This window comes from Meleagris gallopavo, chromosome 1 (assembly GCF_905368555.1).
Source record: "Meleagris gallopavo chromosome 1, MGAL_WU_HG_1.1, whole genome shotgun sequence".
In the NCBI taxonomy this organism is placed as follows: domain Eukaryota; kingdom Metazoa; phylum Chordata; class Aves; order Galliformes; family Phasianidae; genus Meleagris; species Meleagris gallopavo.
This window is the reverse complement of record NC_139404.1, coordinates 37,236,115-37,250,398: the sequence shown is the minus strand read 5'-3', so window position 1 is coordinate 37,250,398 and position 14,284 is coordinate 37,236,115. Positions and strand designations below refer to the sequence as shown.

General features: G+C 38.1%; 1 protein-coding gene across 5 annotated transcripts in view; it reads left to right on the top strand.

Annotated features, from left to right (window-relative positions):
• CAPS2 (calcyphosine 2) overlaps window positions 1-14,284 on the top strand; it is a 34,238-nt gene that overhangs the window by 12,753 nt on the left and 7,201 nt on the right. For all 5 annotated transcript variants that reach the window (XR_014882623.1, XM_085221455.1, XM_085221446.1 and 2 more), the window contains 6 exons: window positions 4,774-4,841; window positions 6,803-6,922; window positions 7,813-7,887; window positions 8,733-8,828; window positions 8,935-9,028; window positions 10,261-10,376. Coding sequence is in view for 4 of the 5 variants with exons in the window: in XM_085221455.1 (XP_085077581.1) it covers window positions 4,774-4,841; window positions 6,803-6,922; window positions 7,813-7,887; window positions 8,733-8,828; window positions 8,935-9,028; window positions 10,261-10,376 (569 nt within the window). In the remaining variant the exon portion in view is untranslated. The remainder of the gene's footprint in view (window positions 1-4,773; window positions 4,842-6,802; window positions 6,923-7,812; window positions 7,888-8,732; window positions 8,829-8,934; window positions 9,029-10,260; window positions 10,377-14,284) is intronic.

The window sequence follows — 14,284 nt, the reverse complement described above, 5'->3', positions numbered from 1 at the left end:
TACTATGATCATTACTAAAACTTTTAATGTTAAAATAGATTGTCTTTTAAATTTTCTTGAGGTTTGGAATGAGAATTACCTTATCTAATATGAATTACAGTAAGCATAAGATGTTGAACAAGACTGGACCCAGCACAGACCCTGGGGGACCCCACTGGTTACAGGTCTCCAGCCAGATTCTGCACCACCAACGACGACCCTCTGCTCTCTGCCAGTCAGCCAGTTCTCAACCCACCTCACTGTCCACTCATCTATCCCACACTTCCTCAGCTTTGTTATAAGAATGTTGTGGGAGACAGTATCAAATGCCTTTCTAAAATCAAGGTAGACTACATCTATCGCTCTTCCCCCATCCACCCAGCATGTGACAGATTCATAGAAGGCCACCAGGTTGGTCGAGCACGACCTCCCCTTGGTGAACCCATGCTGACTACTCCTGATAACCTCCTTTTCTCCCAGTTGTCTGGAGATGGTATCCAGCACAAGCTGTTCCATCACCTTTCCAGGGACGGAGGTGAGGCTGACAGGCCTATAATTACCCGGATCTTCCTTCTTGCCCTTTTTGAAGACGGGAGTGACATTGGCTATCCTCCAGTCTTCAGGGACCTCTCAAAAATGATGGAGAGCGGTTCGGCAATGACCTTCACCAGCTCCCTCAGCGCACGTGGATGCACCCCATCAGGTCCCATGGACTTGTGGACCTTAGTACTGCCTAGGCGCTCACGCATGTCCTCTTTCCTGACTAAAGGGAAGTCTCCCATTCCCCAGACCCTCTCCCTAACCTCCAGGGTGTGGGAAACCTGAGGGAGAGCCTTTTCACTGAAGACGGAAGTAAAGAAGGCATTCAGTATCTCTGCCTTCTCAGCATCCCCCGTTACCAGAACCTCCCCCTCACTTAGTAAGGGGCCCACATTCTCTCTAGTTTTCCTTTTGCTATTAACATACTTGAAGAAGCCTTTTTTATTATCCTTTATCACTTTAGCCAGATTGAATTCCAGGCAGGCTTTAGCCTTCCTCGTTGTATCCCTGCAGGCCCTGACTACATTCCTATATTCTTCCCAAGTGGTCAGACCTTTTTTTCACATGTCATGGACCTTCTTCTTTCCTTTGAGCTTGCGCATGAGCTCCTTGCTCATCCACACAGGTCTCCTGCCACCTTTTCCCGATTTCTTGCTCACAGGGACGCACCGATCCTGAGCTTGGAAGAAGAGCTGTTTAAATGCTGACCAGCTCTCAGAGGCCCCCTTATCTTCTAACACCCGAGCCCACGGGATAGCTCCAAGTAGGTCCCGGAAGAGATCGAAGTTGGCTCTCCTAAAGTCCAGGGTAGCAATCCTACTTATTGCTTTGCTTCTTCCACTCAGGATCTTGAACTCCACCATCTCATGATCACTACAACCCAAACTGCCCCCAACCTTTACTTCCTTAATAAGTCCATCCCTGTTGGTGAGAATAAGGTCCAGTAACACCCCTCCCCACGTCGGTTCCTCCACCACCTGCATCAGAAAGTTGTCTTCAACGCACTGCAAGAACCGTCTGGACCGTGCGTGCCTGGCCATGTTGGTCATCCAGCAAATATCTGGATAATTGAAGTCCCCCATAAGCACCAGTGCCTGGGAACGTGACGCTACATCCAGTTGCTTATGGAAGGCCTCATCAGCCTCCTCATCCTGATCAGGGGGCCTGTAGTACGCATCCACAACAGTGTCACCCTTACCAGCCTGCCCCTTGATTCTCACCCATAAGCTCTCCACTGCTACATCACTCTCCCCCAAGTGAAGTTCAATACATTCTAGCTGCTCTCTCACATAAAGAGCATCCACCATCCCGCCTAGCCAGCCGATCTTTCCTAAAAAACACATAGCCCTCCATGACAACATTCCAGTCATGCGAGCTGTCCCACCATGTCTCCGTGATCGCAATGAGATCATGACCTCATGACCGCATGCAGCACTCCAGCTCTTCCTATTTATTTCCCATGCTAGGTGCATTAGTATACAGGCACTTAAGAGAAGCAGCATCCCCCCACCCCTCTCCAAGCCTTTGAACTCTACTGTCTCCACCCATCAAGTTCTGTTTGGAGCCTCGAACTGCCCCTTCAGTCCCAGCGGTCCTCATTTTGTTCCCTTCCCCCTTCATACCTAGTTTAAACACCTGTCAGTAAGTCCCGCCAGTTCCTCGGCTAGAACGCTCTTTCCCCATGGAGACAGGCTGCTTCCATTTGCAGCCATCATGCCAGGTGCCGAGTAAATTGCCCCATGATCAAAAAAAACAAAATTCCTGTGTTTGCGACCACTCCTAAGCCATTTGTTCAAGAGATGGGTTTTTAGGCTCATCCCAGTATCGTTTCCTGCCACTGAAGGTACAGATGTAATAACCACCTGCACACCTGTTCCTTCAACTACCCTCCCCTGTCCCCTGATGTCGTCTTTGATAACCTTCAGGCTTTTCTCACCAACTTCTTCACTGCCAGCCTGTACTATCAATAGTGGATAGTAGTCAGAAGGGCAGATCAGTCTGGGAAGTCTTCTAGCAATGTCCCTGACCCGTGCCCCAGGGAGGCAGCACACCTCTCTGCAGGTAGGATCGGGCCGGCATATAGGGCCTTCAGTTCCTTGCAGCAGGGAGTCGCCTATGACAACCACCCTTCTATCCTTCTGGGTGGAGGAAGTCTCGAGGCGCAGGGGTGAATGCTTCCCCCGAGGCACCCTCACAGGTGGGCCTCCCTCCACACCTGCACACCTCTCCCTCGGGTTCCAGGGCCTCAAATCTATTCCGCAGAGGCACCTGGGGAGCCGAGCATGGTCTGGGGGGAGTTGTTTTTCTATCAACAGTTGTTTTGTGGGCAAAAGAGTTGCTTCTTTTTTAACCATTCAGAGCTGCTGTAAGTTCAGTGTCTGCCTTAGCAACTTCATAAATTCATAGTAAAGTTTTTGTCTAAGAGCTGAATGGGAGAGTACATTTAGTGACCTTCCAGTATTCAACTGAAATGTAGAGAATAAAGTTGAATTCTTAAAATTGGATTCTTCTAATCATGCTAAGATAATTTGGACCTATAAGGTGAATCTGTGTTGTATTTCAACGCTGTTCTGTGTAATAACAGTGTTCTCCTTTACGTAATGCTTTTCAGTATTCAGTGCTTCAGTAGTTTGAAATGAAGTACCAGAAATGATAGTTAAACGCAACAATCAATATGAAAGAAAACCAGAAAGTTCCCTATCTGCTATAATTCAGAAGTTTTTTAAAGTCTATTCACCAGATGGTCTGTTGTTACATTAATTATTCTTTTTTTGGTTTTGGCTAGTGTTAATCCATATTTATTTGAAGATTTTTGAAGATACTGGTAGTGCTCTGAAAATAATGCCTCTTTCCTATTTCCATGCAAACTACAACAGCTAAAAAGAGCACAGCTACCACTATTTGATAGACCAAATTCTCAGCTATAAAACAGTATTTTTTCATCACAGTCACCGTTGTTAGCTTTGTATTTTTGCCAGCAGTGAACATGAACCTGCATGCCATGCCTGTGAAAATCATGTACCAACGGTGGTGACCCAGTGTCTCTGTCACCACTGCTGAAATGTGCCACCAACAACCTCACTGTGCTCACATCCATTGTTTGGTCTTCATAAGTGTTCAGCAAGTATTGATGGATGTCAGTGTGATATTGGTGGGAAGGTTCAACTTGTAATGCCATGCCACCAACATCTGACTAATGTCACAGACTAACATATTGAAATAGGAAGCATTATTTCTGGAACAGCCCTCCTATCTGTGGGAACTTATGAGTTGTCCTTTACAGTTACCTGCTATCTGGGAACCAACCTGCTTTCTTCAGTTGTAGGCAGGCTTGCTGTATGTAGAATTTGGATGGTGCATGATAAGCTACACAGGAAAAAAAAAAAGTAATCACAAAATATCAAATTCTTCAGCTTCAGAACACATTACAAGACGAATTACTGAAGAGGTTACCTAAGCCCCTCAGAAAGGATAATCTCTCTTTTCTCGTAAGTAAAATGAGAGGAATGAAAATAAATATCAGTGTAGTCAAGAAGTTCAGAGATCTGGAAGGTGAAATGAAGCAAGATAGCAGAGCCTCATTTTTGCCAGTGGCCTCCATGCTGACCTTAGACATCCTCATGTGCCTTTGGTTTCTCTTTCTGTGAAATGAATGATGACTGATAACCAAACACTTTACAGTGAAGGGTACAAGATTGTGGTTGAGTGTTATCCTATTCTAAAAGTGGCAGTAAGGTCCTGCTAAATCACCTTCATCCTCTGAATATCTGTTCTTCTACAAAAAAATGTTTTTCAGATTGGCCTGTATCAGCAGAAAATTGTTCTGGCAAGCAGCAAGTATGAATTGAGAATTGAGACTATATCTTTAAAGAGTTTTTAGCTAAATGTTGCTGGAGGTGGAGTCCCTCTCTCTGAATGGAGATCTGTGTCAGCCATTTTACCCAGAATAGCATCAGTTTCCTCAGGCTCTATTGTACTTCAAAAAAAGTAATTGGAAACAACAGAAATATCAGAACTCTCATACTTATTGTCAGCTAATGCACAGACAATCTGAGTGTGTAGCAGAGAACATTGTTTGTCTTTTAGTTACACAAATAGGATTCTATTCAAAAAGATGGAAAAAACCTTCAAAATTCCAAATTAATTGTAACATTCATAGGATTGAGAGCTCTGAATGCTGTCTTAAAGGCTAATTTATTTTTTGAAGTGCTTGTTGTTGTATTTCCTTTGCTTTTGGTTACTTTTCCATTATAGGAGGATGTTGCTGCAGAGAAAAAGAAACAGGCTGTAGTAGAACAAGTGATGCTAGATCAGTTATGCAGGTAAATGGATTTTTGATGTAAAACTACAGCTTTCCTTACTGAAGAATTTAGGTCTATGAGTGGCTTCTCTTGCCTAGATGTTTTGATCATCTCATTGCAACTCATGTTATGTAGTATTACTATTTGTGAAATCCCTTTAAATGAAAATTGTTTTCCATTTAAAAGACTCCGTAATTATAAAATCAATTTCAAGTGCTACATTTAAGTTCCTTTTTCTCTGAGAAAAATTGTTAATTTTATACCTGAAGCTTTAAGGGTTTTACAATACAGTACTTTTCATAAATAACCCTCTTGTACCTCTGCAAAATATATGGATTCCTGTTGTTATTTTTTATTTTCTGTCCTAAGTCTGTTACCTTTATTAATATTCTTCTATTAATATCTCTCTGAAGTTGAAAGGTAAGTTTAGGTTGGGTGTCAGGAAGCACTTCTTTACAGAAAGGGTTGTTAAGCACTGGAATAGGCTCCTCAGGGAGGTGGTTGAGTCGCCATCCCTGGACGTGACGCTCAGGGACATGATTTAGCAGAGGGTTGTTAGGGTAGTATGGTTAGGTTGAGGTTGGACTCGCTGATCTTTAAGGTCTTTTCCAACCTAAGCAATTCTATGATTCTATGAAAGAGTATTATACCAATGTTAAGCATGCAGGAAAAAAAAGGAGCAAATGAAGCTAACTGATTGAGGTTGTACAGGGAAGCTCTCCAAACTTCACTGCTGTCCCTTCAGCTCTGAGAAATCATTGGTTCTATATAGAAAGATTTCATCATAGGTTAAGGGAAAAAAAGTAACTTACCTGTGAAGATGAGTATAATTAAGACATCTTACTATTGTTCCTATAAATTTGTTCTCATTTCTATGCATGCTTTAGTATTTCAGAGTTTTACCTAAGCTGTCTGGTCATGGTACTATGAGATGGTATAGACTGGTGTAACACAATTTCAATTTCACATTACTTTATGCTTGCTAAAAATTTTATGTAAGTAGCTCCTGCTACTTACATAAACCCTTCTGTTGGCAAATGTCAGAACAATATTCAGCAGTGCCGCAGCTGCATCAGGATGAACATTCAATTTAAAAAATCTCTCTGTTTACCTTCCATATATAACCATGCCAGAACTGCCAAACAAATTGGTATCAGAGAGCAAGATGTTAATCGGGGAAGATTGGTTCAAAACTATTGCACAGCAAATCTATTAAAGAAAGTGCAAAAGGTTTTTTGATTTGTTTTAATAGAGCCAATCTTGCAGTAAAATCATTGTAACTGACACATGCAAAGATGGCTTAGTGTGGATCAAAGAGAACTCTATAAACATAAGTTGTATCAGCCGTACAAAATTATTTTTCCTTCTGAATATTTTTACGGGTTCTTTTCTCTTCTTTACTTGTTAAACAGCTACAGAGAATATCAAAATGTTCAGAATCCAGTTAACCTGTTATCTGTGAGATCGGACTTTGAGTTCCTATAAATTGGGTGACTGCCTTGGCAGTGGAGGTGCCTGTGTTTTGGTTGAGTGATGCTCCTAGCCAGTACTAGTAACTCCCACCACTGATTGTGGAGGGATCCAGGGATAAAGAAAATTGAAGATGGAATATTTACTGAAATGAGGAAGGGAGAATAAAAAATCTCCATAATTCTAAGGAAATAAAGTAATAAACGCATCCATGCAAAGTATACTTGTTCACTACCAGATTGTTATTTCATATACTTGATTTAGAATAATAGATTTCAGAATTGTAAAAACAAATAAAAAACCCCAAATCCACCAAATCCAAACAAAAGAACAACCACCAACCAAATAAAAATAAACACCCTCTCCCCTAATTTTTTCAACTATAATAGCTAAGTTCAGTGTGCTATTGTTGCATTATTGTGAGGTTTTTATTTTTCAAAGTAAGAACATATAAAATCTGAAGTACCAACTTAATACAAATTAGAAGGCTTATCCCTACTCTTTTTCATCAGAGCTGTCATAAGTGATCCAGAACAATCCACACGAGGTGATGTTTCCAAGGAAGCTCATGGACATTTGGGACTTGGGACTGCACCCGTGCGTTTTAGAAAAAGAACACTGCATGAAACAAAGTAAGTTTTCCCTAATGGTCATTTGTTTGGAAATATTCTTTTTGTTGTTGTTATTTTGGGATCTGCAGAGTCTCTCTTTGTCTTTCCAGGTGTTTTATTCCTGACTTGGAACCACAGCTTCATCTCTTTCTAGACTCCTCATTTGGTATAATTGCCTAGTGGGACCTTTTTTGTGGATTCTCTGTGTATAATGTTTAATTCACAGTATTTATAAAACATGGGAGAGAGCCAACTTAATCTTATATTGATATTGTTTATCACAGAGTTTTGCCAACCTTTTTTGCGTGCTTGAGATCTTGTCATATCCTTTTAGAGACTTCCATCCTGAGGTGCATGAAATTGCATAAATATACATCTATAAATACTAATGTAGATCTTCACAGTGTAATCATGCTTTTCTTCTATGTTTTGATTTATTTTGCAGTAATTAAATGTATTGGCATTTAAATTTTATTCCTGGCCTGCAAGTATTGAAATCATAATTCCAATGGCTTAAGAAAAGTTGAGAAAACATTTTGCTTTTCAGCATTCCATGTTGAAATGTGAATCTGCATTTCCTGGTTTTATTCTGCTGATCTTTTTCAATATGCAGGCAAACATGATGGGTGGTAGAATCTTAATTCTTGACAAGTGTTCATAAACAAAATATCCCATTCATGTCTATGCTTTCTGTAGATGTACTCTCATATGATGTAATTACAGAGTGCCTTCCACATTGCAATTCTGAGTTGCTTCCTAATTCAACTACAAGGATCATCTCTTCAGCCAATTGCCACTGATACCATATTTCACTTGTTTTTTTTTTTTTGCTGTTTTGGGACAGCTGAATTACATATAACATTGTTCTTTGACCACATAGATATCACTAACATGCAGCATTATTTTTACAGAATAAGGACTAAATCAGGATTAACTGAAAACATGCTTTCTAACAAGCTACGCTTTGATAGTAGGATTATATCCAGGTAGTTACAATTTTTTTTGAAACTTTTCAATTCTGTGAATGTATGAATAATGATTGTAACTATTTTGAAATAATTATAATGAACTTCCTTTGTTGTATGTATAGGAAAAAAAATGAATATGCAGTGTAGGTATATATATACATATACATGCACACTTACAGTACAAAATTTGACCTGGCTCGTAGTGGCATTGTACAGCATTAAGATGCATAAGTGCATAAGTCATGTTATGTTACCATCGTGTCTGTCATAGGACAATGAGGTGTCTGTGCAGGACAACCACTGCAAATCAGTTAATGGAAAATTCTATGGTCTTGTCTTATAGTATGTGGCAACCACTGTGAATGGAAGGGATGGGTTTGTGTCTTATTTGTGGATTCTTGCATATTAAACCTTGTAGGTTTAGGGCAGCTTTGAAACTGATGTGAATTGAGTAGTGATGGCATAAACATGTTCTTCAGCTCTGAAGCAGTGAACTGTATATTTAGCCAAGGATTCAGCTGAACAGCTTCATATACCATAATAACTACAGTAGTCCAGGTTTAGGTAACCCTTTAGTTAATGTATGAAAATTACATTGATCTACTAAAGCATGAAAATTTGATAGACGTTCTTAACATGAAGGAGAACAGAATATTCCATGTAGATTTGTTCACAAATCCAGAAGAGGAATTCTACAGTGGTTTAGAGAAAGTAGATAGCTTTTAAGAGGAAAAAAGGGTTGTGCAATATGGAAGAGTAGACACAAAGTGGGTGCTTCAGAATAGAAGTACTATTTGTGTTTGGGTTGAATTAAGCATGTATGTATGTAACAACATAAATATACTTTTCAATTTTCCTTCCAGAAATGGTCGTGATGCTTGTAGGGACTTGATTGGATTCTTTTTCACATGTGACAGATCCCTTACTGTATATGAATTCCGCCAGTTTGGAAAAAATAGGTAGGTTAAGTTTCTTTTAAAAAGGTTTTAGAAAATGTCTTTAACTTTACTTAGCAAACTTAACAAAATGTAATTGTTTTAAGGTTGTTTCTGAATTATTTCACAGAACAAATGCCTTGCCTTTCATTCAGAAGGGGGTTTATCATCATCAGCGAGGACAAAAGAAGGGAGAAGCTTATGATCTCAGTGATTTCTACATCGTAAGTATTTTTCTGTTGAACTCAAGGCAATGATGTTGGCGAATTTGAACTGATATTTAAATATTCAAATTTAAAATTGTGGAATAGCATTTAGGGAAAGACTTTTGGTCTTTCCTTCAGTAGCATTTTCAATTTACACATTTTTCAGGAGTCTGAATTATTCTTCATGTTTTAGAGATTCCTCTTTTGACTTCAGTTTGTAGTATTCCCACTAGAGGGCAGAAGACTGCAGTGTAGACCTATTTGTAGAAAAAACGTATGATTCACGGAGTCCTGAAGATGAAACAGAAGACCAAAGCACTCTTTAAAAAAGTAATGATTTTTCCAGGGTTTGCTTTTGGGAATTTTTGACAAGAGTCAGTGTCTAAATATTTTTAAGCACGAGGGAATTGTATGTTAATTGGTTTTAATCCAGAAGTTTGAAAATATTGACCACCAGCTGTTTAAAGAGAGCTTTTGATACTTTTTTCTTGCAGAAAGTGATTGAAACGTCTTTTGAATAAGTAGCATGTCTAATCAAGTTTATACTTATTTAAGCATTTGAAACTTCATCCGCCAGCTAATCTGATTAATGACTATGAATCACTTGGGTTAAGTATTCCTGATTCATAAACACTAGCATAATTTTTCAAATACGGTATGTTTTGTCTGCATCCTCCTGAAAAACTTAAATTTAGAGAAAACAATGTATTTGAGTGAAGTATTGAAACAGTCAGGGAGGATGTGGGCCCTCTCTGGAAGGTAATTGGAAACCTGGTCATGAGGGATAAGGAGAAAACTGAGGTGCTCAGTGACTTCTTTGCCTCAGTCTTCACTGGTAAGGGCTCTAGCCACACCGCCCAAGTTGCCAATAGCAATGGTAAGAACTTGGAGAAAGTAATCTGCCTGCTGTAAGTGATGATGAGGATCAAGACCATCTAAAGAACTTGAAAGTGCACAAGTCCATGGGACCTGATGAGATCCATAATCTTAAGGAACTGGTGGATGAAGTTGCCAAGCTGCTATTCATCATATTTGAAAGGTCATGGAGGTCTGGTGAATTTCCCACTGTTTGGAAAAAGGAAAACAGCTATTTTTATTTACTACTAGAAAAGCTGTTTAGAAAGTTAACTGACCTTAGCTACACTTTTTTGTCATTACATACCTAAATGTTAATAGTCATGCTTCTTGAAAGTAGTTGTGTTTTACAAATTATGTGACCTGTTTGTAAATAATTGTACGCTTTTCAATAGGGAGCTAACCTAACTTTCCAAAGTGTTGATCATAATCTTCCAAAAAGCATCAAGCAGAATCCAATTCTGACCCTCCGTGTAATAGGTATTGATGAAGCTGCTATGGATTTTCTGAAGTAAGTGCCACTAACTGTTTTTCAAATTAGTTTTCCCTACTTAAGTGAAAAATCTTTTTTATAAGAACTTAAAACTTCTTATTTATACTGTTAAAAAAAATAAATCTGTATTTAGGAGAAATTAGTAATAAACATGAGAAATATATGTAATTTATTTATAGAACGATAAGGAGTAATATGAAAAATGAAATTAGAGATGAAGCTATGTTATTTGCTTTGAAGTTTTTTTCAATACAAAACCTTATGAACATTTTTCAATGTAATGCACTAATATACTGTGTTCAGGAGAAAAAAACTTTTTTGTTATTAATGTTATAATTGAATCTTCTGTGAAGCCTATATTAAAAGCTTATATTAGTCGTAATGATACAAATGTTTGAACACAATCAATGGAAGGATAGAAAGTTTCTCTTTTTTTTTTTTTCTTTTCATTTTTCTATCTCTTTTCTTCCAGATATTGCTACACACTGTAGACTGCAGGCACTGGGGCAACTCATTTGTTTTCTGTAATGATCTCCACGTTCCAACAGAATCTTTTATCACATGCTCTTTCCCTCAGTCTCTTCAATTGTGTATATTGCAAATCTGCTTTAGCCTTTTGGTGTAGTGCACCTTTCTGCACCAGAGGGTGGTGCTTGCCTCATAGTAGCAATTCTGAATTACTGTTGAAGAATACAAATCCTGGTAGCATTCTATCTGCTACTATATCATACACAGTCCATCAATTTCAGAACAGATGGCACAGGCTCATATCAGCACGTAATAATTTGATATTGTATGATACTGAATGTCTTAAGAATTAAAATGTTAATTTTGCTACATTGCCTATTTCTCCCCTCCCTATTGCAAGTGCATGATGTAACAAAGAGGAGAAAAAAGGATTATTTTTGTGCTACATTATATCATTAACAATATCTAGGTGAGAAATCAAATTATGCCATATATTGTGTTTCCAGTCTCTTGTTATTTGTGTCTCGACTGGTATGGTTTGCTATGGCGAAAAACTGTGGAGAGAGAGGTTCAAGTGTTTTGTCTGGTCCCTAAATCGTTGTAATCATGGTGTGTACAGTAAGCAGTCATTAAATGACACTTCTGATTTGGACATTTACTCAGATTTCCTGCAAACTTCGTAATAATGAGATATGAGTGATCTTAACATGTTTCATTAGAATGCATGGCCTAGATATTTCCTCAGATTATCTGCACATGATTTTTTTTCCCCTTTCCTGCTGAAATAGAACTTGATAATGTCTGAGGATGGGCTGTGATCGAAGGGAGAAAATTGTCTTCTTTTGCATTTTCTCTCTTTTATGAACAGTGGGATGTATGATGAAAACACAACTCTAATACATTACGTGGTAAAGCAGAAAAGCTTTTTTGGAGCAGGATTTCTACACTTGCTCTTTCAAAATATGTTTTAGTAAATTACATTGTTCTATAGAGAATTTCATAGAACTTTTTCAGTTAATCCCCACGTATGCATTATTTTTCACAGTCAGTACTGTTATCTCACTGTCTGCAGAAGTAAACAGTCAAGGCAATGAACTGTCTTTCTCTGGGGTTTCTGGTTTCTATTGTGAATATACTGGTTTTTAGCACCAAAAAAAAAAAAAAAAAAAAAGAAAAAAAAATGGTATGAAAATTTGTTGCCTGAATACCTGAATATGGAAGTTAATTGAGTTTGAAATACCATCAGTTTGATTATTCAAATTTTGGTGAGGAGTTTGTCCCTGTTGCCTCTTGTCCTGTCACTGGGCTGCACTGAGCAGATCCTGGCTCAGTCATCTTTATTCTCTCCCATCAGATATTTGTACACACTGGTAAGATACCCCTGAGCCTTGCTTTCTCAAGTCTAACCAGTCTCAGATCACACAACCTCTTGATTGGAACAGCAATAACAAAGCCTCAATTAAATACATTCAGTATGTAAAAACTACTTTCTTCAGAACAATTTAACTGACTATTATTCTTCTTTCTGAAACTGTTTAGATGCATGAAGCTTATTCTCAGTTATGGTAATATTCACTTTAATATCTCTTTACACTGAAAGCTCTGCAAAGGGACCATAGTGAGCTAACAGTCCATAGAACAGTGTATTCAAACTTAATTGGTTGTAGAAAGGTATATCTGTATGATACTTACTGCTAATTGCTCCCTCTCTGCAGCATTTTCATGAAATAATATAGTTAAATTTTGGATAGCTTATGTAGGATATTTTACATCTCAGAAGCATATCATTTTGGTAAATATCTTCTTGCATTTGTTGCTAATTTTCTACCTGTGAAATTTGGATTTGATCCAGTGTTATTTCTGAAGGCTCTCTCTTCAGGCTATAATATCATATTTTCTGCTACTTGTGATGGAACAAATTGTTTCTTTCTTCTACATTCTCTCTAGCTGAAGTGTTGTGGGTTGTTTTTTTTTTTTCTTCCAGATAGTTGACTAAATTTCAGATTGTGAAATCAGTCTATTTTTTCTGAATGGTGTGTTTGAAGGGGATGATATTGAACTATAACTTATTTTTCTCTGGCAGAATACTCTTTCACCCTCATTACTATACTTACAGAGAATCCTGCTCAGATAGAGTCTTGAAGATCTCATGCAGATTTACAAGAGCAGCTATGTCCTGTTGTCACAAGTTATGAATCTTCTGTGTTTCATGTTTATTTTAGAGTGTTATCCCCTGTAGATGGCTGTTGATGGTAATGTACAGTTTAGGTGGTTTGATATGAACAAGTTCATAGGGACTTCGTAATGGAAGGTAAACAAACTGGAGAGAAGTAAATCCATAATAGACAGGAGAGAAGTAATTCTTCCTCTGAAGGAAGAAGTACTCCTTCATGACAAGGCACTGGTGAACAAGCAGTTCTAAATTGACAGTAGAGCTTTTGCATCTGCCTTTCTATTCTGATTAAAGTAGTTGCAGAAGTAGGAGTAGGTTTTCTTTTGTTTTGTTCGTTTTCTTCATATAGATTATTTGCAACAGTATTTTTTCTATTGATCTTTGTAATGATTTCTGACTGGGGATTCTGGAGGAGCCTTTTCAGAACACAATCACTTGCCAGGAAAAAATAATACACAATTTCACTATAGTTCCTTGTTCATGCCTATGATGTACTGATCCAGCTTTTGATCTGTACCTTTGCTATTGTTTGTACCCTTACCAGAAAACAAACTTCATTAACAGCACTGAGTTTGCATTCATTTATTTTGTCAGACATACAGTTAGCATTATGAATGAAAATATAAATGAAGTCAGAAACTCAGTCTTTGTTGCATTATATTCAATGTCAAATATATGTAGCTAATCCTGCTTTCTATAGGAAAAGTTGCAAACCAGCTTGTCATGGAATGGTGCTTATTTTTTCATGGAAAGGTGCTTGTCTTTCTCCTGTTTCTTAGTGGTTGGCTTGTATTTGAAATGAGAAGGCTCATGCATTTCCCAATTAGGCTCTCATTAAACCTAAAGTCCCTCCATTTAATCTCTGGTACAAGAGAAAATTTCTGTGATTAACTGGCATTTTAAAGTCAGGTTGTTAAGACTCCTGTATGGTCTCTTCCTGTAAGTTGGCACAGTAAGGAGGAAAAAAAAAAGCCCAGAACTGTGTAGTGTTGATGTATCTGTCATTAATATGCCTCATTATTGCTTGTTAGTTACCTGGGCACATTTCAAGAAATTGATTTCTTTATTTGAGAGATTCTTTTTTTTTTTTTTTTTTTTTTCCTGGAGGATTTGATTATCTGTGCAACGTCCAAATAAATACAGATCAAATCTGTGTATGTGTTTTCTGGGAGATTTCAACTTTGCTGACGTTCTTTTAAGATGGCTGATTAACACTGGAACAAATAGGAGAAACTATGTGAGATTTTGTTACCCTGTTATTCATCCTTTTAATGCTCAGTGCCTC